Source organism: Nematostella vectensis, chromosome 9 (assembly GCF_932526225.1).
Source record: "Nematostella vectensis chromosome 9, jaNemVect1.1, whole genome shotgun sequence".
NCBI classification, from domain to species: Eukaryota; Metazoa; Cnidaria; class Anthozoa; order Actiniaria; family Edwardsiidae; genus Nematostella; species Nematostella vectensis.
This window is the reverse complement of record NC_064042.1, coordinates 1,006,985-1,028,449: the sequence shown is the minus strand read 5'-3', so window position 1 is coordinate 1,028,449 and position 21,465 is coordinate 1,006,985. Positions and strand designations below refer to the sequence as shown.

At 40.2% G+C, this 21,465-nt stretch overlaps 3 protein-coding genes and 1 long non-coding RNA gene across 4 annotated transcripts; 2 read left to right on the top strand and 2 right to left on the bottom strand.

Annotated features, from left to right (window-relative positions):
• Nucleotides 1-1,023: 1,023 nt before the first annotated feature.
• LOC116611658 lies at nt 1,024-5,937 on the top strand. Its single transcript, XM_032372079.2, has 4 exons — nt 1,024-1,366; nt 3,347-3,394; nt 3,980-4,100; nt 4,636-5,937. The coding sequence occupies exons 2-4, from the start codon at nt 3,352-3,354 to the stop codon at nt 5,108-5,110; spliced, it is 639 nt and encodes a 212-aa protein (XP_032227970.1). The 5' UTR covers nt 1,024-1,366; nt 3,347-3,351; the 3' UTR covers nt 5,111-5,937.
• Nucleotides 5,652-6,565, bottom strand: LOC125572170. The gene is made up of 2 exons (XR_007313643.1): nt 6,460-6,565; nt 5,652-6,058 (listed from the first exon to the last, which is right to left on the bottom strand). It is a non-coding gene; the product is annotated as an uncharacterized LOC125572170 (long non-coding RNA).
• On the top strand, nt 6,072-16,740 carry LOC5503850 (nuclear receptor subfamily 2 group E member 1). Its single transcript, XM_032372078.2, has 4 exons — nt 6,072-8,195; nt 8,791-9,018; nt 11,577-12,365; nt 14,565-16,740. The coding sequence occupies exons 1-4, from the start codon at nt 8,147-8,149 to the stop codon at nt 14,804-14,806; spliced, it is 1,308 nt and encodes a 435-aa protein (XP_032227969.1). The 5' UTR covers nt 6,072-8,146; the 3' UTR covers nt 14,807-16,740.
• Nucleotides 16,741-17,585: 845 nt separating this feature from the next.
• On the bottom strand, nt 17,586-21,459 carry LOC5503860 (FUN14 domain-containing protein 1B). The gene is made up of 5 exons (XM_001624755.3): nt 21,376-21,459; nt 19,634-19,790; nt 19,101-19,176; nt 18,589-18,738; nt 17,586-18,038 (listed from the first exon to the last, which is right to left on the bottom strand). The coding sequence occupies exons 1-5, from the start codon at nt 21,380-21,382 to the stop codon at nt 17,961-17,963; spliced, it is 468 nt and encodes a 155-aa protein (XP_001624805.1). The 5' UTR covers nt 21,383-21,459; the 3' UTR covers nt 17,586-17,960.
• Nucleotides 21,460-21,465: the final 6 nt, after the last annotated feature.

Below are 21,465 nucleotides of genomic sequence, written 5' to 3'. Positions count from 1 at the left end.
TAACGCCAAATGTAATTGACTTAGAAGGGCATGCAATTCTCTGAGGCAACGTTTTTATCATTAATTCGTCCTTTCTACTTTCTTCCCCTTCATTAGTTATACTTGGCCAAAATGTTGACCAATCAGATCCACGTGTTTCTTTGATACAAATCTGAGTAAGTGAAAACATGGAAATGTCTACCTCCTTGGCGAAAACAATGAAACAGAAGCGTGCTCTCATTGGTGAACATTTATAAGCCTACTTTATATTGGAAGAAGAGAGAAACGCAACTGAGCTAGAGTAATATTCCTGTTAAAACCATCTAGAAGCTAAAAAGGATCTCTATAAACAGTGCCAGTAGATAGAAACATATCTGTTATATATATAAATTTTATTTTGCATTTGAAACATTTAACGGTTGCACCTAATGGAAAGTCTTCTTTTTAGAAATTTTTTTGGAGTCTCAAATTAATTATAGCTCTAAAATTATGCATTTTTAATTCAACGAGACTTACACTCTAAAAAAGTTTTTTGTGCTAATGTCATCGGTTTTGAACAATTATACACCATTGTTGTATACAATCATTGTTATTTATTGAAATCGACACAGGCTCAAATCTCATACATTATGCTCGCTTTACTAATTTAGTAATCACAACATTGAAACTCGTGAAGTTTTGAAATGTTTAACTTGTATTTTAAGATCTTGCCGTTCTCAATACTTGTAAAGCTAATGACCGCCCACTCTGCTTCACAACATGACTTTTTTCTGGCTTCAAATTATTAGCGTGTCGCCTGTGGGCTCAAAACCTAAACTCGTACAGAGCGGAAGCACTTCAGCCAAACGATGGCAATGTTTTTCTGCTGCTGCAATCACATTTCGAAGAAATGAAGAGGCTAGAAAACCCCGGTCTCATTTATTTTGTTCAACCAGAAAAAAAGAATGCGAAAGTTAAAATGGGAGGGCGAAGATCGGCGTTCTGTTGCCATGGATACTTAGCGCCAGGCCGAGTGTGCTTGTACCCAGGCCCTAGCGGTAGACACCTGTCACCAGTACGTTATGAATGGCGTGTTTCCGGTTGTAGCGCCTCTGATCGTAACTCACTCGAGACAAACTCTGCTAGATCTATATTTCCAGTTAGCCACAGATTCATTACTCATTGGCTGCCTCTCCGTCTAGTTCCTTGGGTCTGTACGTCGCCCCAGACTCCTAGAGAGATTTCCCCGTCACTCTCTTCTCTCGTATAGCTGTTTTGTTCATCTCATTTGACGGAATTGCATCGCAAGTAAACACATTTGAGAGTTCAAGGAATTGATGAGAGGGAAACGATGTTGAGAGAATTAGCTGCGTTGACTGATAGCGAGAAATAGTAATCCAATCGTGCGGTAAGTTAAACCTGACTAAGTTTATTTGCCTATGTTTCAACAAAAAAAGCTTCTACCATTGTTAATGTAGCTTGGAATTTACAAGGTAGGAATTTTGTATTTCTATTTATTAAATTCAATAAAATTGGTGATATCATTTCAATAGTTCGAAAACACCTTATAGTGCAAATTTAAATCCTTGAATAATGGTTTTAAAAAAGGTCGTAAAGAAAATAATAATAATATCTTCGCCGGTGTCTATGCAAAGCTCATATCTATTTCTAGGAGGTGCGTTTTGGCCATATCAATTTCTGGTCGAGTGATAGCGCAGAATAATTTGTATGACGCCAAATGCGCGATGAATGTGCGAGGCGATATTCGACATTAAGAGTTAATCCCGAGCCTGTGAAAGGAAACTGTTTTCAAGCTGACTAATATATTATATGTTATCTAGCCGAAGTAAGCTTTGCATTGTGCAATGAATGTTAACGAATCGGAGGATAAGGACTAATTGAAAAGCGAATATTTCTAGGCTACACACTCTCACAAAGAGCATAAACAAGACGCAGAATATTACTAAATACAGAATGTTAATAAATAGAATATTACTAAATACAGAAAGTAAATAATGATGTGTTTCGATAGCAACCATACGGTTATCGTGCTCAATTAATCAGCGAAGATTACAGAGTGTTTCAAAGTCACAATTATCTTTTTATCCAAACGAACAGTGGGTAATTACGCATACGTAGCTCCTTTTTTTGTTATCCTTTGCTTATAAGGTATGTGATAATTTCCATGGTATCTCGCCTATTAACGTACAAGCAATTTGTCTCTCCTCATACAGTTTGGCATTTTCTCAAATATTTAGACGCGTTCGTGCGGCATTAGGTGTCATGCCAGCAATTGATTTGGAAATTCGGATATCATTTTTTGTCAAGATACAAAGAGCATGCTTTTAGCTAGTTATTAGCGCTTGATCGCTATTCGAGTGTTGGAGCTCGTCGACGTTCTGAAAGCATGCAGAAATAGAAATAACAACCGTTTGCCATCAAAACCGGCTTAGCATCTAGTACTTCCTATACCTTTAAAAAAAGCATTAAGAATTAAATATAAGCCTCAGGAAAATATTAGTCACCACTCACAGAATAAGCTACCGACAAAGTGTCTTGCTTATTGAGTATTTCGTCTGGGATTTCTCCGCGATCATAATCTAAAACCACAGACACAATCCAATCAATGTGGGCACCACAACCTCCACGAAATGCCAGCACCTCTGTTGTAATGATCCCTCACTTTAAGCCATTAAAAACCATAGGGGTCTAAATGAAACTAGCACTCATGCACAGCTCTCTTATCTTGGTCATTTCACAATGCTATAGTCACCTCAAGATACGATAGTGAGATTTTTTATTTCTCTTTTGAAGGGGGATTTATAAAGAAAGGGGAAATGGGCAGGGTGGGGGGAGGGGCTTGGGTTGGAGTGTTGTATACGTATTTGTAAAGGGAGGGGTTTCTTCAGGTCTATCAACTGCTAGTCCTAAAGAATTCACCAGAAGCGTGTTCGGCCCTATTACGGCCCTATTGCGGTTATTAACGTCCGTGCGTGAAGGGTTTTCGAAGACAAAGAATAGTCAAGATATTGACCCCCTTTCCTTCCCCTCAACTGTAGACCTGCCGTTGCAAAGATTATCCAAGGCTCTTAGTTTTTTTTAAATTAGTTGAGGCATTATCCGAAAAAACAAATTTACTGTAAATGCGCCAAATGCGGAAATAGCATGCATGATTGTACCCTATGGGTATCAGAGGCTCCAAGCTTAACTTCAAAAAGCCGCGAAGCGGCGACAACGACTGAGCGTGCTTCGCTCCGTCGTTGTCGCCGCTTGAAGTGGAGCTTGGAGCCTTTGGTATGTACCTAGGGTAGCATGATAGTTATCTATTTGCTGGAATCACTGATTGATATAATGTAGAAATAACTTATGGATATCTGGTCTTTCGAAGGTTTTATGTCTGACGAGACATCCCCTACGAGGTCATACTACGATTTGGGTAAGGCTACACGTAGGCGTCCCTTGCGATTCATCCTAGACCCACCTAAAACCCCTCATTACCTTTTCACTCAGATTATACATTTGGCGGTTAGATGAAAAGTAGTTGCATGTTTTCCGACTTTCAAATTTTCTTTTTCTAGTTTAGGGACAGTTCATTGTCGTAAAGAAAGCTGGGTGAGAAGGAGGAGGGGCGGTTAGTCATAGAAAGTGGATAAGAGACTTTAAGGTTCCTAAACGGGGGTCCAAAAATTCATTTTTTCAGTAAAAGGAGTTGCCTTGCCACGTGACGCCCTGTACCTCCCTATCAGCACTTGGGGGTCCCATTATGGGTGGTTCATTAAGGCCTTGACACGTGACGCCCTGTACCTTCCCATCAGCACTTGGGGTACCCTTATGGGTGGGTCTTCAAGGTCTTGTCATGTGACGTCCTGTATCTTCCCATCAGCACTTGGGGGTACCCTTATGGGTGGGTCATTAAGTTCTTGTCACGTGACGTCCTGTATCTTCCCATCAGCACTTGGGGGTACCCTTATGGGTGGGTCATTAAGGTATTGTCACGTGACGTCCGGTATCTTCCCATCAGGTCTTGGGGTACCCTTATGGGTGGTGATAGTATGGACAGCGGCTGGTATCATCGTTGTTGCCATGGTTACACTGGTTATCTACGTGTGCGTCATCAGGAAGAAGGGCCACGGCCACGATCGGTGAGTCAGCGGTTACAATCTGGGAAGGGGAATCCAGCTCACGTCCATGTAGCCAGACAACACCTGCGTTAAGCATCATTTTTATTGGAGAGACAAATTCAGTGAAATAACATGGAAAAAATAAACCTCCATACCTATTTTACAAAATTTGCTCGAAAATATCGCGATTATAGATTCCTCAAATCCCGATGGAAATGGATGCTTTCTCACACTTGGTATTTAGCTGGGATGACAAAGTGCCCAAGCAGGTTTGAATGACGCTAAAAATATACCTATTAACAGACGTTTCGAGGTTGCTGCCTCTTCATCAGTGTCAACAAGCAACAAGCGCTACCAGCCGCCTACAACACCTCGTCGCATGTTTTTACATGACAAAATGGCGGCTGCCAGTGACTCTACAATATTGTATGTCAGGGTCGCGGTTACAACATGAAGTAATTATCAGCAATCAGCGGCTCAATACACCAATGTGTGTTTCTATACTGTGTGTGTTTTTATACTAATTAATTTAATTTCTCTATCCCGGGGGTTGCAGTGCTATCGGTATTGAAGAGAGACGCAACTCTGACGGCTTATTCGATATTTATCCTGTCGGCATCATCGACCAGCTCCACCCACAAGAAATCAACGCTTATGAGAACTTCTCACCCACCTTCACACGTGATCTACGAATCCCGCGGGCCGTCCCGAGGGTCAGAATCTCCGAATCGCCAGAATTCGCGAGCTCCCCACCACAGGTAGTCCCACTGACTGTGTACGAGCCAAAAGACGAAAATGGAAACGAGGCTAGTCTCAACCCCAGAGATATCTACCTCGATTTGAGGAGCCTGGAATATGAGCTCCCAGCGTCCATATCGCGCGTGGCCGTATCCCGTGAAGCGTCATTCCGACAGGCGGCGAATATCAGCGACGAAAACAGGGCGGAGCAGATGTACCGCGAGAAAATGGTGGTGAATGAACTCAGACAAAAGCTGAGGAATAGCAGGCGAATCACGGAAGAAGACTTTTGATATGTTTTTCGTGACATAAACATCAATTTGGTACATGAGGCCAGGCGAGCAGCGACGATTTGCCTATGGGTGCGCGCGCATCAAGATTTATTTGCGTCTCAAGCTTGGCTATTCTTCAATTCACCGCTGACTGTCAGTGTCTGGAGGCCAAAGAGGAACTGATGAACGAAAGAGTAATATGTGATAGCTGTGTGACTGTTATTAAACACAGAGGACTTTCTTCGCATAGTTTTGTATGATTGAGTGGTACAGTATTGCTATGCTGTTTTCCAGTTGCATATATTCCGTACTGATGCAGAACCTGCCGACGTATGACATAAAACAACAACACTCTATTTCTCTTTTGCTCTTAAGTGTTATGCTGAATAAGCAGTTTTTTCCTGATTTAAGACAAGCAAAAAGGGGGGGTGCGCATGGAGGGTTATGACGCATCTTTGTCACACTGTTACCGAGTTTATTTATATCTTATTTTATAAATTTATCTGATTAAATGAATATCATTTGATCCGTTGTAAAGACCTCCATACTTTTTATTTATATCTTATTTTATAAATTTATTTGAATGAATGAATATAGTTTGATCCGTTGTAATAGGAAAGGCCTAAATTATTTTTTATGTATATCTTATTTTATAAACTTATCTGAAAAAATGAATATAGTTTGATCCGTTGTAGAAGGGAAGGCCTACATACTTTTTATTTTTATTTTATTTTATAAATTTATCTAAATAAATTAATATCATTTGATCCGTTGTAAAGACCTTCATACTTTTTATTTATATCTTATTTTATAAATTTATCTGAATAAATGAAAATAGTTTGATCCTTTGTTCTAGGGAAGGCCTACATTTTCCCCCGTATCGAATAATAGTCCGGTTCACTGCACACCTCTCCGTCCTCGCTAGACCGTGAAACGTGAGTTTTCACGTCGTTGTTTGGAGGAAAACGGCTGAAATGGTAACAACAGGGTCCACTTTAGAGTACAGTCTTGTTCTTTGAGTTTTCTAATATTGCTTAAGGTACTACAAGAAGGTCTTTCTGTTATTAAAAGCGTAATGAGTGTCACTCTATTGACGCTAGACCAAGTTAACACATCATACCCATAGAAAAATTCCTCCCTCTTTCAGGATAAAGAAATGCAAAAAAATCCTTGCAATACTATCTTATAAATGCTTGTGGAATAAGATTCTTATTCGCAACTACAAATTCAGATCCAACTTCATATCTGTAATGCAGAAGGCAGTTTCTAGAGGCATGAAAAACCGACGACATGGAATGATACCGATCTAGGGGGAGGCACGGGAGAAGCGGGGAGATTTTTGTAGAAACGAAGAAATAAACTTTACCCACCAAGATCTGTAATCCCCCTTTCCTCCAATTCAGGGAACCCTGGATCGAAGCCTATTATATTGGGATGGTAATGACACGGTTATCTATGTATAGTAAGACTTTAGTACGCTGTACTACGCATTTTGGCATAAAGGTCACAACACGGCAATCACGATTCGATCACGGAGTTCATGCAAATCGAGCTCTGTATTAGAGCCTTTAAAAACCTATCACTTTAATCAAACTCAGTTTATAAACCTTCACAAAAGTGGACAATAATGCAAACATTTTATTCGTCGCAGGAGAACGCCTTGCAAAGATTTTGACTTTATTACGTGACAGTATGGACGATTTGTGTTTAAAGTCTGAGGGTTTAAACTTCAGGGTGGCAGAACAGGTACAATTGCCGCATGCGCGTTACTGGCAATTACAGGTGCATTTGACACGTGATGAGCGGCGCTAGCAAAGATACCGTTAAGCTCATCTAGAAGGATCTAGAGCCTAAAAACTAAAAGTTACTGTTACCACACGCGACATCTAGACATTGAGCAAATCTTTTTCGCTTCCTTAATCTTTATTCAGTGCTAAGCAACCAAGTTCTACCTCTTAGAGACGCTAGATAAAATTCTACCACTTAGAGACAACCCAGACGGCCAAGCAATCCTCATGTATACTTAGAGACGCAAGGGTCAATCTAGAGCCAAACAACCAGTTAGGAACTTCGCTCACAAGCTCAATCGGGATACTTATTCCATTTGAATTTCTTGAAAGTGCACAACTTATTGCGTTTAAAATAGGTAGATTTTTTAAAGTAAAGATAGACTATGAAGTACAAAGTTTTTCTATTTGTATGCAAGACATGCGACATCTCGTCTTTTATATATTAACGTTTAGAATTCGATTATTTTGAGTCGAAAAATACTTCTGGGGACTGTTTTAATTATATTTTCAATATATGCAGATTGTTTTATATTATTATCTTACTGATGTCGGTGTTTATTTGAACATAGCTATTGCATGTTCACATCTGTGGCACTTTGTTGTAATAACCAAATTAAACGCCAAATAGTAATGCCTGTTAGTTCCGGGGTAATAGCGAAGCGCGGTCTAAGCGTAGCGTAATGTTAGTGTTTTTTCCTACTTGTTATATGTGTTCACAGGTTTGGCTTAGAATCTAAGTAGAATCTTTGGCTTTGTGGTCATGCCTCTGGTCGAATGGTCGACAAGTTGGGATGAACCGTTGCCAAAATAGTAACAGGGTAATGTTCACGCCCCGACCGCGTCAACACACAACCACAATTAGCACATTCTATCATCTTCAGGGAATCCCACCCTTTTACCTAACATCGGCAAGAACAAGGACAAGAGATAATACAAATTTAAAAAATCAGATAAAATTTTAGAAAAAATTGCGAGTAGAGAATTTTGCAAATTTAACTTGATGCAATATCAGGAAGCCATTTAGCTGCCGTGAAGATCACTAAATCAGCCAATCAGAACGTTAGGGTGTCACATTTAAGAATAGCTGGTCCAATCAGAGCGCCCGATTCACGCGCACCTGTTCGATTCAAGGCTTTGCTCGATACTTTAAGCTCTACCCCTAATTACCGTATCTGGCGTTGCAATAAGCTGCTTGTTATCAAGCAAGCTGCCTTTATACTAAAGCTGGCGGCATAACGCAGAATCCAGGAGGTTTTTTTCAGGTCTCATGATGGATATGGGGGTCGTTGGGAATTCAGATGAGGGATTGACAGTCGGTGAGTAAAACCATTTAACTGCGCAACCCTTAAACACGTGAGAAGAACAAAACGTCTGCAGGAACTCTCGGGGCCGGGGGAGTTTCGAATTCCTCGACAATCATTTTAGAATAATAGAAATCACCCTTGCTTGGATATATGAGGTGTAAGCGAAATAATATAACCCTTTAATAAGGCAGATAACAGAGGCGTAAAGTGCTGAAATTGAGGAAAGCGATACTTAAGTAAATGGTGCATTTGGTCATAAAATGCAGGGGTAATAGCAGTAAAATACTGCGGGCCTTTTGTAGGAAGAGTGTAGAGTTGATGAAATAGTCCCGCGATTGAAAGTTGTTGCTCCTTGTTCTTTGAGGCCAATCTTCTTTCATTGGAACTCATTGAGCTTGGCAGTGATTGGGTCCAACTTCCTGACAGAAGTCACACCATTGAGCAAATTCCACTTCTCAAAACATCCCTCTCATAAACCAATAAAACTTCTCTTACACTAAAGATTACCTAAAGATAACACATCCATCCTTGATTGGCTTATGCTCTAATGAAATAAGGAGTCAGTTTAAAGAACAAGCGAAGACTTTGAAGTTTTCTTTCTTTGCAGACCGCAAGCCACTTGTGCTGTGTCGCGTTTGTGGCGACAGATCCTCGGGAAAGCACTACGGTGTCTTTACTTGCGACGGCTGCAGAGGATTTTTCAAGAGGAGTATTCGGAGGAATCTTACTTATCACTGCAAAGAACTGGGCAAGTGTGTTGTGGATGTAGCCAGACGGAACCAGTGCCAAGCGTGTAGGCTCAAGAAATGCTTTGAAGTACAAATGAATAAAGACGGTAAGCCGTACAACCCCAAAGTTTCCAAACTTTCCTTTAAAATGCCTGCTTAAGGTTAGTTGAATTAGTGTTCTTTGCAGTTTTAACTATGGGCGTCACCCGGTCATGAAGTTTACTGTGACCAAATGAACCATGAAATCAGTTACCGTTTTTGAAAAACCGAGAGACCATATTCAAAAGCAAACGCCAAGCTAATTCAAACACGCTCACACATACTTATTATTTAAAGTACTTAAAAAAAAAACATTAGATTATTTCGTTATATCCCAAAATCTAACAATTTCGAGATGCTTCAGTAATTTATTTTAGTGATTTTTTTATGCTTCAGTTGTGATATAGAAAAAACAAACAAATAAAATGGCACTTGTAAAATCAGCGAAGAAAAAGTATCGAAACACAAAATTGTGAGCATGCCTGATAACTATATTTTTTTGCCAAAAAAAGTTTCTCAAAGAAGCAAAATGCTCTGGGGAATTCTATGTGTTCTTTTTCCTGCACGGGCTAAATAGGATCATTGTATCGATAGTAATTCAAACAAAAGGCGTTTTGAGTCGTATTTCAAGGAACACTGCAGCGATTGTGCAGTTGACAGTGATTAAATTGAGTTTTATTCCAGAGTAGAACAAAACCAGGGTCAGTAGCGAGAGAACAGCAGCTGCATCTTACACCACAACATGTCCGTCATTAATAATAGATACCATGCTAATCAAGCTAGCACTAACGGGGCACTAAAAACATTCAGTGGTAAACGAACATAGCTTTAACAACTGCACGACTCTCAACTCTTCAAGGCTGATCAATTTAGGTATTTTTATGCACGGAGAATTGCGAGAGATTAAGACTACGGATTTTATAAATAATTTCATATGAGGACTGTTATAGCGTGATCGATATTGTATACTTAGCTTAAATACCTTAGTTATAAAAGTACGTTTAATTACTCTAAATGGTTGAGTTCATTCTGTTACGAGGATAAATTTGCAGAGTTGTTTGATAATGATTATCAGGGGCTTCTTTACCTAGACTCCCAGGGACGCCAATTTCATTTGAGTAAAAACCAAAACACTTCTTTGCCCATGAGTTAATTAACAGTAAACAACGCCGTTTGAATTAGAAGGTAAACATTTTCTTCTCCTCTAAAAAACCGAGCTAGAGGTATCTTCATCTACAACAAGAAATCCCGGGAGGTTGCCGAGTGGGACGCGATATTTCTTCTGACGGCGCACACCTTGTTTTCGTTTCCCGCGTACCCCCGTGGCGAACTAGAAGAGGTGAAGACGGAATTAAAAACTTGTTTGTTACTATTCCCCAGAGTCTCTCCCTACGAATTAAGAGCATTTTTCTACGATGCCATTTCTTTTAGCTTCCGCAAATCGTTAACCTCTGAGGAAACTTCGAGCAACCACTGCAACTACTGTAGGGCAAAAATATGATCACTAAACCTTTTCGCTGACACGCGACGGCACGGCAAGCTCAAGCATTTGATGTGATTGCCGCGAAAAGATTATAGATAACTTGGCTAGTCTTCAAGAAATTTCGTGTCTAAAAAAAAAAAAAAGAAAATAACATCCAGGAAAATAGGCAAATATTTTTCACCAAAGTCTCGCTTTTCGCATTTAACTAATTAGGGTTTTTATAGTTTTTTTTTTTTTTTTTGCGAGCTCAGCTGGACGCAAATTTTGCTATAGGCAAGAATGGCGGGTACTTGGTGTGAATATGCAAAATCTGATCAGAATCTTGCAGGTACTCTTAGGATCATTTTGTTAGCTATATCCACCTGCAGCCAGGCCATATTTCACGAGGAGGTGACAGGAGACACTGAGGTCTGATGATTCGTGGGTGCGGTGTTAGGATTAGAACACAGAAAGATATGAAACTTAAAGGGATGTTTTTAAGGCTGGGGAAAAGGCAAGAACAGATATATGGGGCTCGACACGATTAATCGGTACTTAAATAACAACAAAAAACAATAAACTCGCTTTCAGAAAGTCGCCAAATTAAAAATAAGTAACCCTCAGGTAAAAAAGGGTCCGTGAAATAAATAACTCATAGGTCGCGTGACATAAATAGTGCTGCTATTACAAAATAATCAAACAATAAACATTGTATTGCACTGTTACAGCTTAGTAAGTCCGCAAAGGATAAAGATATTATATAGCTTTTACAAGAATATTAAAAGTCCGTATTCAGAATTAAAACTACAAAGACTGTTAAAAAAATGTTCAGACCTAGGTCATCTTTAAGTCCTTGTTGCTTGCTTATTCAAGACTGTAAATGCCTACCTCCTGCAATAAAATACGGGGCGCTTGCATAGTGCCTAAAGAACACTTAGATGACCCTGGTTATAGAAGCCTGGGAGTTACAAGGCGCCCAAGGTAGTCAATAGACCACCGCACTCACGAGTTTGGCGATATATATAGCATAGGAGTAAACTTCAGTAAAATACCATACAGTTGGCCTCTGTTCCTAAAGGGTGATGCTAGCTTAGCGTGCAAGAAATCTTGTCTTTTTTTAGAGTTTTGTGGCGAGATTCTCATTTCTCACATTGTCTGTTTTAGCGGTCCAACACGAGAGGGCGCCACGCTCCGCGCAGATCCTCCCGAGAGCAACCTCCACCACCACTATCGTGAGCCACACCTTCTGTGAGCCCATTCGCGACAATCTCCCCCTCGCTCCCCACCCTATGTGCCAAACACTGCCTTTACAAGACAACACTGAATCAAAGCTGAAAACAGAATCTGAGCCTACGCGCAGCCCACAGTCGGACAGCGGCAGTACACCGCCATCATCACCTCCATATCACGGACAGAACAACAACCGGTCACCTGATTCTTCTAAGAAGCACAGCTTCATGTCTATCGCAAGTCTCATAGATACGAAAGAAAATCAGGATGGGAAGAAGGACTTGAACAAAGAAGACCGACCGGACGGGGTCCCAACACAGAGGAGTACTGACATGTGTCCAGGGTGGACCTTCCCTACGGGGTACCAGACCGCCCCCCAGGACTCGATTTACGAGTCCGCTGTCCAGCTATTGTACATGTCTGTCACGTGGGCCAGGAACATCCCTACCTTCCTGGACTTACCATTCCGCGACCAGGCAATACTTCTAGAGGAGGGCTGGAGCGAGCTGTTCGTATTGAGCTCCGCACAGTTCTCGCTCCCACTGGATATGGGCCCACTTCTGTCTGCAGCAGGACTGCAGGTAGATAAGGCGCCAACTGATCGTATTGTTGCGGGAATGGCGGACATCCGCTTGCTACAGAACATCGTCACGAGGTTCAAACGACTGCAGATTGACTCTACGGAGTACGCATGTCTGAAGGCGATCGTCCTCTTTAAGCCAGGTGAGCCACCAGTATAGAATGCAAGCAATAATAAACTATTCATAAAGTGCACATTCCTTTTCTGTCCCAAGCAACAAACAGGGGTAATCTGATCGATGTGCCTAAAGTTGTGGGTTTCCTGTGTTCGGTTACCACAGCGAACCCGAGTATGGAGCCAGTTCTTATACTGTAAATAAATTGCCGGCCTACTTGTGGGGTTAAATTCATGGTCAAAACCAAAGCCCCCATGTAATGTTGAAATTATTGCGATCCGCTTTCGATAACTAAATCAATGAAAGCGATTAAGTTCACTATGCGTGAATAATAAACAATTATACAATTTCCATTGAGGTGGATAGTGGCGAAATAGCTCCAGAGAGCCGACGGTTCGAGGTAGATATTTTTTAAAGCCACCCTCCGCCGAAATGGAAATGGTATAATTATTTTCATATGTAAAACGAGCTTTAGAGCAATTTTCTTTTCGGAAACACTTGCAAATCCACTGTAACACCCGCCATTTTGCTTGATTTCGGTGCGCAGAAAAATATCCACCTAGGAGGTGTATATTGCATTTTATCCCGAGTTTCTCAACCAATCAAATCGCTTGTTCTTGCGAGTTTCCTGAGTTTTATATACTAAAGATAATTATCGAAAGATATATTTCTAATCGCCATGCACACAGTAGTAAATTGGCATTCAATTAATCCAATATTTTGAAACTGCCGTGCCGAGAATTGTCAAGCCATGTCCTATGTCTTGTGGTCATTAGAGCGAGACTTTGCCTGCAATGTTATCTGGTGATGGCGCTGTTTGCACAGGGGTTCAGGAGGAAAGCTTTGTAATTAAGTGAACAAATGAACTGCTTTAAAGATGAATTGAAACTTTCAACTGATTACGACTTTTCATGTCTGTGTCCTTTGTGCACGGTCCTTGCACGTGGAGCCGAACAGACCGTATCCCAGACAACTCGTATGACACCTAAGAGGTCTACATTCCACTAAAAACAAATGAGCAGTATCACGACAGGTCGCGAAAGGCAATTACATGCTTTTAAACCCCCATTTACAACGCAATCAATTCAGGCGCGAGACTACAAAGGGTCCCCTTTAAAATCCATGATAAAAGATCATTTAGTCGCGATGTCAGGTAGCCCGCTACCACCCGTGTTAATCTGTTGTTTTGTCTGTCAGTGACCTGTCCGTCTTTTAAGCTTTTGGTCTTTGAGCTTTACAAATGGCACAGCGACCGCTGGTACCCGCTCATTGGGCGCCTCGTGGACCACTCAAAGACAAGATGTCAACGGGATTTATAATCATATCTTCATAAGATAACGTTGGTCCCAGACCTTTAATACCTAAACATCAGTAAACGATACGCGTGGTAGCTAGGAGCGGACAAATACTCATTGCATTGCGGGTGACAATCTAAGCCATTAGAACAAAAAATCATTTTTTTTTACTGGAGAACGTGACTGATGCAGACTGATGATACTATCACCATACATCGCGGCGATGTATTTAACAACTTTCTTTAAAACTTTCTCAGTGAGAGTCTTAGTCAAATGATGGTCGATCATAATACACATTGCTTTGCAGTGGATAAATTACGCCACTAGGAGTAGAAGATATTTTCCTATTTTCTGCCTTATTGCGAATAATCTCAATCGCCAAGTCTTTAAAAACTTTTTAAAACTTTCCCGAGCTATTTTTCTTTTAGTATTACCCTTTTTTCCAGTAAGTTAAGGAAAAAGAGAATTGTATAACATTCTACAAAAAGCTCTCTCTTCTATTGTTGAACATGGCCGGTAGTTGTTTTAATGTTTTTACTGGTAAATGTTTAGCATTATAATAGCTCAGCATCACATGTAAAAAAACTTCACTGTGCCATGCGGCGCGACGACACAAAAGGTAACCGAAAACAAAAAAACAACGAAAGTTGTGTTATTGGGGAAAAAAGGCTTATCAAAAATGTATTACAAGAATATACGTTGTAAAAACAATAAAAGTTGTGTTGTTGGGAAAAAGTCTTATCGAAAACGTATCACAAGAATATACCTAAAAAAGCAAAGCCTATAAAAATAACCTTTTGATCAGTAAAAACATAAATATTTTTATGTTATGTTTTGATAATTTTAGTAAGGATTATAACCTAATGAAACTTGTTCAAGTCCAAGATTTCCTTATTTCATTACAAATAATAAATGTGTAATTATCTCCCCAGACTTACGCGGACTTCGAGCACCACAGCTAGTTGAGCGACTACAAGACCAGGCCCAGTCCATGCTCGGCGAGTACTGTCGTTCCCAGTACCCCGACCAACAGGTGCGCTTCGGTAAACTACTCCTCATGCTACCGTCATTAAAGACCGTCAGCCCTAAGATGATTGAGGACTTGTTCTTTCGTGGTACCTTGGATAATGTCCCTATCGAAAGGATGCTTTGCGACATGTTCAAATCCAGCTAAGGCTGTTAACCAGTCGATACGTCGTCGTTCGCTGATCAACGAAACGTCAGGGACAAAGTTTTGAAGTGTAGATATTAGCATTTAGCTTGTATAATTATTGTGTATTATGTAGAATAGGAATTTTTGTATAATTTCACGCCATAATTTTGGGTGGCTATTTTGCACAGGTATACCATGCATTCATACCGGCACTTTCTACAGTCTCGCAGTCTCTTTGAGTTTCTTTGTATTTTTTATTTTTTTTTATATACCATTTTTAGCACACTGTTTTCTTTTATAAGAACCTTTTTATAAGAACGTCCTTACCGAGATTTGCCCAAATTCTAAGAACAGAAACATGCCGAGGCTAAGATAGGAATATTGCTTTGTTTAGAGTGACGTGTTCTAAAATGCAAATTCAAATTATGTTCATAATAACATCTTAAATATTACTACTATTGACAATTTATACAATTCTCTTCCAATACTTAACTGGTGTACCATCATATTTGTATAATACACATAATGGGGGTACCATCATATTTGTATAATACACATAATTTGGGTACCATCATATTTGTATAATACACATAATGGGGGTACCATCATATTTGTATAATACACATAATGGGGGTACCATCATATTTGTATAATACACATAATGGGGGTACCATCATATTTGTATAATACACATAATGAGGGTACCATCATATTTGTATAATACACATAATGGGGGTACCATCATATTTGTATAATACACATAATTGGTGTACCATCATTTGTATAATACACATAATGGGGGTACCATCATATTTGTGTAATACACATAAAAGAAAAGTGCATTAGGGCACGGCCATTTTATATCCAAAAAGCAGTCTTGGGTTCACAATAATAGTCTATTGTTAAAGGTTTTTTTTATGTTTTTACTAGGTTGCGTTTTCTTAAAACTTTTTCAAACTTCCCAAGGTATACCAAAGGTGTTGCATGGAACACTTGTTGTAAATATTCGCAATTCGCTAGCAAAGGGAAACCATACCCAGGGGCGGATACAGGTGGGGGGGGGGGGGTGGATTGGGTAGATATCCACCTCCCTTTAAGAGTAAAAAAAAAAAAAAAATGAAAAGTCACTTTGTATGAAAAAAATAAATGTCTGTGGGACGGGAGGTACTGTCCATGTGCCTTTGCCTGCTTGACTTTGCTGTCGCAACAAATCCAATTCAGCGTGAAGTATGTAAGATCATTTTGAAATTCTGGATCCGCCACTGGACACCACAACATGTGACAACTGCTATAAATTCAAAACTAGTTCAATAAAAATACCTAGAGCTTATACTCAGGAACAGGCAAAGAATAACTGAAAACTTTATTTTACATAGTGAACATAGCGAGCCGAGTTTATACTCCAACCATTCACTTCCTCACTAGAAAATGATATTCGGCCATACCACTGAGAAGGCATTGACACTGAGGCCATACCACTGAGAATTCATTGGTATGGCCTCAGTGTCAATGCCTTCTCAGTGACTTCTGGCTATGAACCTGCAAATCTTGCAGGTGCATAGCCAGAAGTCGCTGAGAACGGTGGAGGGGCAGTCGTTGATGTCATGTTCAAAAAGTATAATAATATCGGTGTTTCACCTCTTAGATAGGACTAAATATGCACGAATAAGTATATAAAACTATTTAAAAAGCCGGAATCTTAAGAAGATTGGCACATCTAGTGCTTTTTCTAACCAAGAAAACAAAGAACAACGTGCAGCTAAACGATTTTATAAAAAAGGTTTCTTATCTTTTTACAGTTACTTTTTTTTACTTTGACGAATTGTTTGATGGACATAATGATTTTGTAGGGCTACCAACAAATATATAGGCTAATTATATACATCCTTTTATAGCTATGCTGCAAATGCACTATTATCTTCATGTCTGGTGTGAAATAAACACGACTCAAAATGTATTGTCTCTTCTGTGATATCAACTTTGAGTTATCCCCGCATTCGTTACACCATAACCCATCCACACCCGTAGACAGGGGCCTTAGAAGAACTACCACAACCGAATGGGAGGTCCGCACAGAAGAAAATAGAAAAAAATCATTGCGCCATGGAGCACCTACAAAAATAGCAAAGGCTCAAGATACATGTCCAAAAAAACCATAATTTTGTACTTAAAAATAACAAGGGCAAAGCACAAGTCCCCCCATCAGCACCTGTAGCCACAACAGCAGAAGGTGGCCTGCGTCTCCCCTCCCCTTAAGCCGCTACGCAGGCTAGCAGAAGGTGGCCTGCGTCTCCCCTCCCCTTAAGCCGCTACGCAGGCTAGCAGAAGGTGGCCTGCGTCTCCCCTCCCCTTAAGCAGCTACGCAGGCTAGCAGAAGGTAGCCTGTGTCTCCCCTCCCCTTAAGCAGCTACGCAGGCTAGCAGAAGGTAGCCTGTGTCTCCCCTCCCCTTAAGCAGCTACGCAGGCTAGCAGAAGGTAGCCTGTGTCTCCCCTCCCCTTAAGCAGCTACGCAGGCTAGCAGAAGGTAGCCTGTGTCTCCCCTCCCCTTAAGCAGCTACGCAGGCTAGCAGAAGGTGGCCTGTGTCTCCCCTTCTCTTAAGCCGCTACGCAGGCTAGCAGAAGGTAGCCTGTGTCTCCCCTTCCCTTAAGCCGTTACGCAGGCTAGCAGAAGGTGGCCTGTGTCTCCCCTCCCCTTAAGCAGCTACGCAGGCTAGCAGAAGGTAGCCTGTGTCTCCCCTTCCCTTAAGCTGCTACGCAGGCTAGCAGAAGGTGAATTCTACTGTCATCAAAACAGCCAAAATAAACAAAACATTATTTTTACTTGTTTTGGCTTCTGCTATACAATTTGTATATCTTCTTATCCCATTCATACTAATAATAACTGAAAACATTATCTCAAACAGCGCAGTTCCACTGCTGTCACATCACCATCCTCAGGATAATAATGTCATTGTTCCTTCCTTTATCTAGTAAGTCATGTCTGTACAGGCTTCGTTACCCTAGTCTTTGGTCTTTGAAGTTCTGCTTTTAACTATTTTCAGTATAAAGCATTGTGGTTATAAAGTTTGATCAAGTATGTTGCTATTTTGAGTGTATGCATTGGAGAAGTCCATAGACTTTTTTAAGGTACCTTGTTACCCCTTAAATAATAGTTTATGCTTGTCATGCAGATGGTTCAGAATGCCATCCCGATGAGAAAGCCTCCAGCAAAGCCAGATGCTGCAGCCATGTTCCTCTTGGCATAGTCAAATATCTGAAGAGAAACATCAAAAGGAACCGTTCTGGCAGTTGACTTAAAAACTCAGCAACAGGTCTAGAACAAACTAGGGTACACAAAATGGTAGCCTGAGTACACAGGCTACAAAATAGTGGTCACCAAAACCTGGGGGATGTGGGCATAACCTTTTTGTTATTTCTTGAACATTTGTCAGATTAGGGTGCCATGGAGCAGGTAGACCAACTAGAGTTCTGTAACTGTGCAAATAAGCTTATTCAATTTTTCTTGTCCGATGCCAAGCGGTTTTATGGGCAAGTGTTTTTTTTAGAACCCAGAACAATTAACAAGCTTTCAAAGGTAAAATGCAGTGGCGGGTAGTACTGTTTAATTATTTTACTTCCCTTCTAATGTACAGTCACACTCATCAAGGAAAAATGAAACACCTTTAGGCTGGGTGCTTTTTCTGGAGGTGATTCTTTGAGCTGACAAATATGTGAATATGTATCAAACCCATAATAACAATAAATCTTTATTGCAGCAAGAAGTTAAGAGTAGAAAATCCAATTTGATTTCTTATTTACTGTACCTGTCTCCCAGTGCCAACTATCCTTTGTTCTGTTGATGAGTTTCCTTGAGCCACTTTGTACACTTCCCGCTCTACATGTCTGCTAACTTTATTGTAATCCTTCTCCACCTTTTTCCAGTTGATATTGATGTATCCTGTCTTGTGTGCAATCTAAATGAACAATTGGAGATCGTCAGGAACCTACTTTATACAATATCCGATGTTAACTAAGAACGGCACACAGCAAAACAAAACCCAGCAGCAACACTGAATTATGCCTAGTGCACACTAGCGACATATCGACATTACGGCATGGGCACACACACTCTTATCTCCGACATAATGACATAAGAGAAAAAAAACATGTTTTTTCTTTATGTCATTATGTCCATGTCGTTATGCTAAACATAGTGCATGTGCCCATGTCGTTATGTTGTTATGTTGCTAGTGTGCACTAGGCATTACAGACAAGGGAATGCAAGTTTGAAGAATTGCAGTTAGCAATATATTGTCTTTGAATATGGAAAAATCACCTGCAGAATAAGTATTCCTCCACCTATTGCTGATATTGTTAACTTTCCTATTTTTTTACACATATACCCTGCAAACCTGTAAAAAAAATGCAAAAAAAAAATAAAGATGAGGGATTTGTACCTACATCACAGGCACATACAGTTTTGTTTTTATACTCTCTAGGTCTCTTTCTAGGTCTATACTCCACATTTTGTTGACACCCTTTTCGTGTCCCCACATTCTTGACTCCCTTCAGCCACCTCAACTCTTACAAACCAGACTACTTCTGTATTATATCAACTTTTTGTGACAACAGATGTCATTTCATGTAAAATTGTCAATGTCATGCCAATTAAACCATAGATACACTGAACTTTAAACAAGCTAGGGTTTTCCAAAGATTTTCCGCAGACCTAAAATAAATATGACAAACTCAAATAAACTTTCTATTCCGACCATTTTTGGTCATGCAAGAAGTGATATGTCCCCTGCATCAACCCCTATAAATGCTTTGTACTGTCCCCTCCCTTTTAATCAACTAACTATAACACACCAGCCTGTGGCACCACCTATGCCGATTTGTTGAATGGTCGTTCTGTTGCCAAGATCCATTGACATCAAATCCCGCAGTAAGTCCTGCTGTCTAGCTCCAGGTGTTTCAATTATTTCGTAAGGTTCTTCTTGGGAGTCTTCCTTATCTGATTCAGGGTCTGCAACAAAAAGTATCTTTTATTAACCCTTTCATTACTATTACGCCCTGAGGCGCCTGTAAAATATATGCCCAACTCCAAAACTTCAGAAATGCAAACCAAACACCACCAGACCCGGATACTCATAGATTCATCCAAGGCATAGACGACCTGCAAAAGCGCATCTAAGCAATGTAATAGAATTGACTCTATTGTCAAAATATCAACCTTGATTTCTGACCAATTTGTAAACAAATGCTTAAACTTGGAAACAATTTTTACCAAAAAAGACACAAAATTCCGAATTACAAATAGAGACAAGCAAACACAGATCAAATCACAAATAGAACCTTTATTGCGCTCTGTCAGGTCTCATTTTACAGCCATCAGCCACAATAATCAATGCTAAAACCTCCATTAGAAGCGTGTCACCGTCTTTAGGCTAAATTGCATGCCTGCACTGCATCATGGGAGTCTTGGAAACACCTTGACAGACAGGCGGGCAATCTCCTCCAACAGAATCATAACAGTTTTTTTATAAGTCTCTTTGCCCCGAAGCCAAACAAAACATTTCCAGGTCCAAGGAACCCAGAATAAGCCTGAAAACAATTTTTGAATAAGGTTGGGTAGCAAAGATGGTTCACATTGGAGTACGAGGCCATTCACTAGAAAATTCCTTTCTCACTCGGTGAAGCCCAAACAACGAATTATCCCATTTAATCAACCTCAGCGTACAAACATCCATAAGCACAGCATAATTAAAATTATGCCCAAATGGACTTTATGATGTCCTAAGGCACTCTTCAGACGTGAAAAGGCTGTAATTTTTAAGCAAATTACAAGCAAAACTCATGTAAACAACAGGCTGTAGCAGTTTCGTCACTAGGAAGAAAAGGCACTGCAGTGCATTGTTGGAAACTTCAAGGCATACCGTCTTGGGTCAGCGGTAGCTTAGCTTGACTGATAGTGTTGGACTTGAGATAGGGGAGGAGGTTTGTGTTTTCAGTCTGTTTTTCTTACAATTTTGCTCAAAAGTACCCAAGAGTGAAAGGGTTAACATTTGATTACTTTGATTGGTCAATGGTCCATGTGTTATTTGGGGACACACACACGCTTGGTGTCACAAGCGCACGCAGGCTCCCCAAAACTAGATTGTAATGTTTAAGGAAATATTTTCATTGTTGTATAAAACAGATAGGTCTTTTTTTTTTTTTTTTTGCATGTCCCGTTGACTGTGTCTCGTTACATACTTTTTTGTTCATGACACGCTGTGAAGTCATCTGTGCATCTACTTGGGGACAGACACACACAAAAATGAGATCTATTTGGTAAATAGTGCATCCCAAATCAAATCACTATCTTGGCAAAGAGGTTTGTACAAATAACAATGATACACATTGGAGTTCATGAAAATGTTAGTTGGGCCAAACTGCGGAATTCCCGTCCACTTATTTGCATTTTCCTTGTATTTACTACCTCGTAGAAATCGAGATGTGAAGTCTCATTGTTAACTCTTTATGGACGGGTATACTGCAGTTGCTTCGTTACTTGAATTAATCTTGCATTAGAAATCTTAGATTAAACTAAAACCGGGATCAACACTTACCTGACATTGTTTTGCCCCTATCTATTCGAAATAAATGAACGAAATTACATCACTCAATAACCGGGTCAGCGGTCTTAACCGCACTTACGC

What these genes read in the sequence shown, in the direction of transcription:
- LOC5503850 (XM_032372078.2), top strand. Translation starts at nt 8,147, where the DNA reads ATGATGGATATGGGGGTCGTTGGGAATTCAGATGAGGGATTGACAGTC. An exon ending in AGATGAGGGATTGACAGTCG is followed by an intron (nt 8,196 to 8,790) that starts GTGAGTAAAACC and finishes CTTTCTTTGCAG; the next exon opens with ACCGCAAGCCACTTGTGCTG. An exon ending in AGTACAAATGAATAAAGACG is followed by an intron (nt 9,019 to 11,576) that starts GTAAGCCGTACA and finishes TGTCTGTTTTAG; the next exon opens with CGGTCCAACACGAGAGGGCG.
- LOC116611658 (XM_032372079.2), top strand. Translation starts at nt 3,352, where the DNA reads ATGTCTGACGAGACATCCCCTACGAGGTCATACTACGATTTGG. An exon ending in GAGGTCATACTACGATTTGG is followed by an intron (nt 3,395 to 3,979) that starts GTAAGGCTACAC and finishes TCTTCCCATCAG; the next exon opens with GTCTTGGGGTACCCTTATGG. An exon ending in AAGGGCCACGGCCACGATCG is followed by an intron (nt 4,101 to 4,635) that starts GTGAGTCAGCGG and finishes CGGGGGTTGCAG; the next exon opens with TGCTATCGGTATTGAAGAGA.
- LOC5503860 (XM_001624755.3), bottom strand. An exon ending in ATAGGTGGTGCCACAGGCTG is followed by an intron (nt 19,177 to 19,633) that starts GTGTGTTATAGT and finishes TTTTTTTTACAG; the next exon opens with GTTTGCAGGGTATATGTGTA. An exon ending in TAGTTGGCACTGGGAGACAG is followed by an intron (nt 18,039 to 18,588) that starts GTACAGTAAATA and finishes GTTTCTCTTCAG; the next exon opens with ATATTTGACTATGCCAAGAG.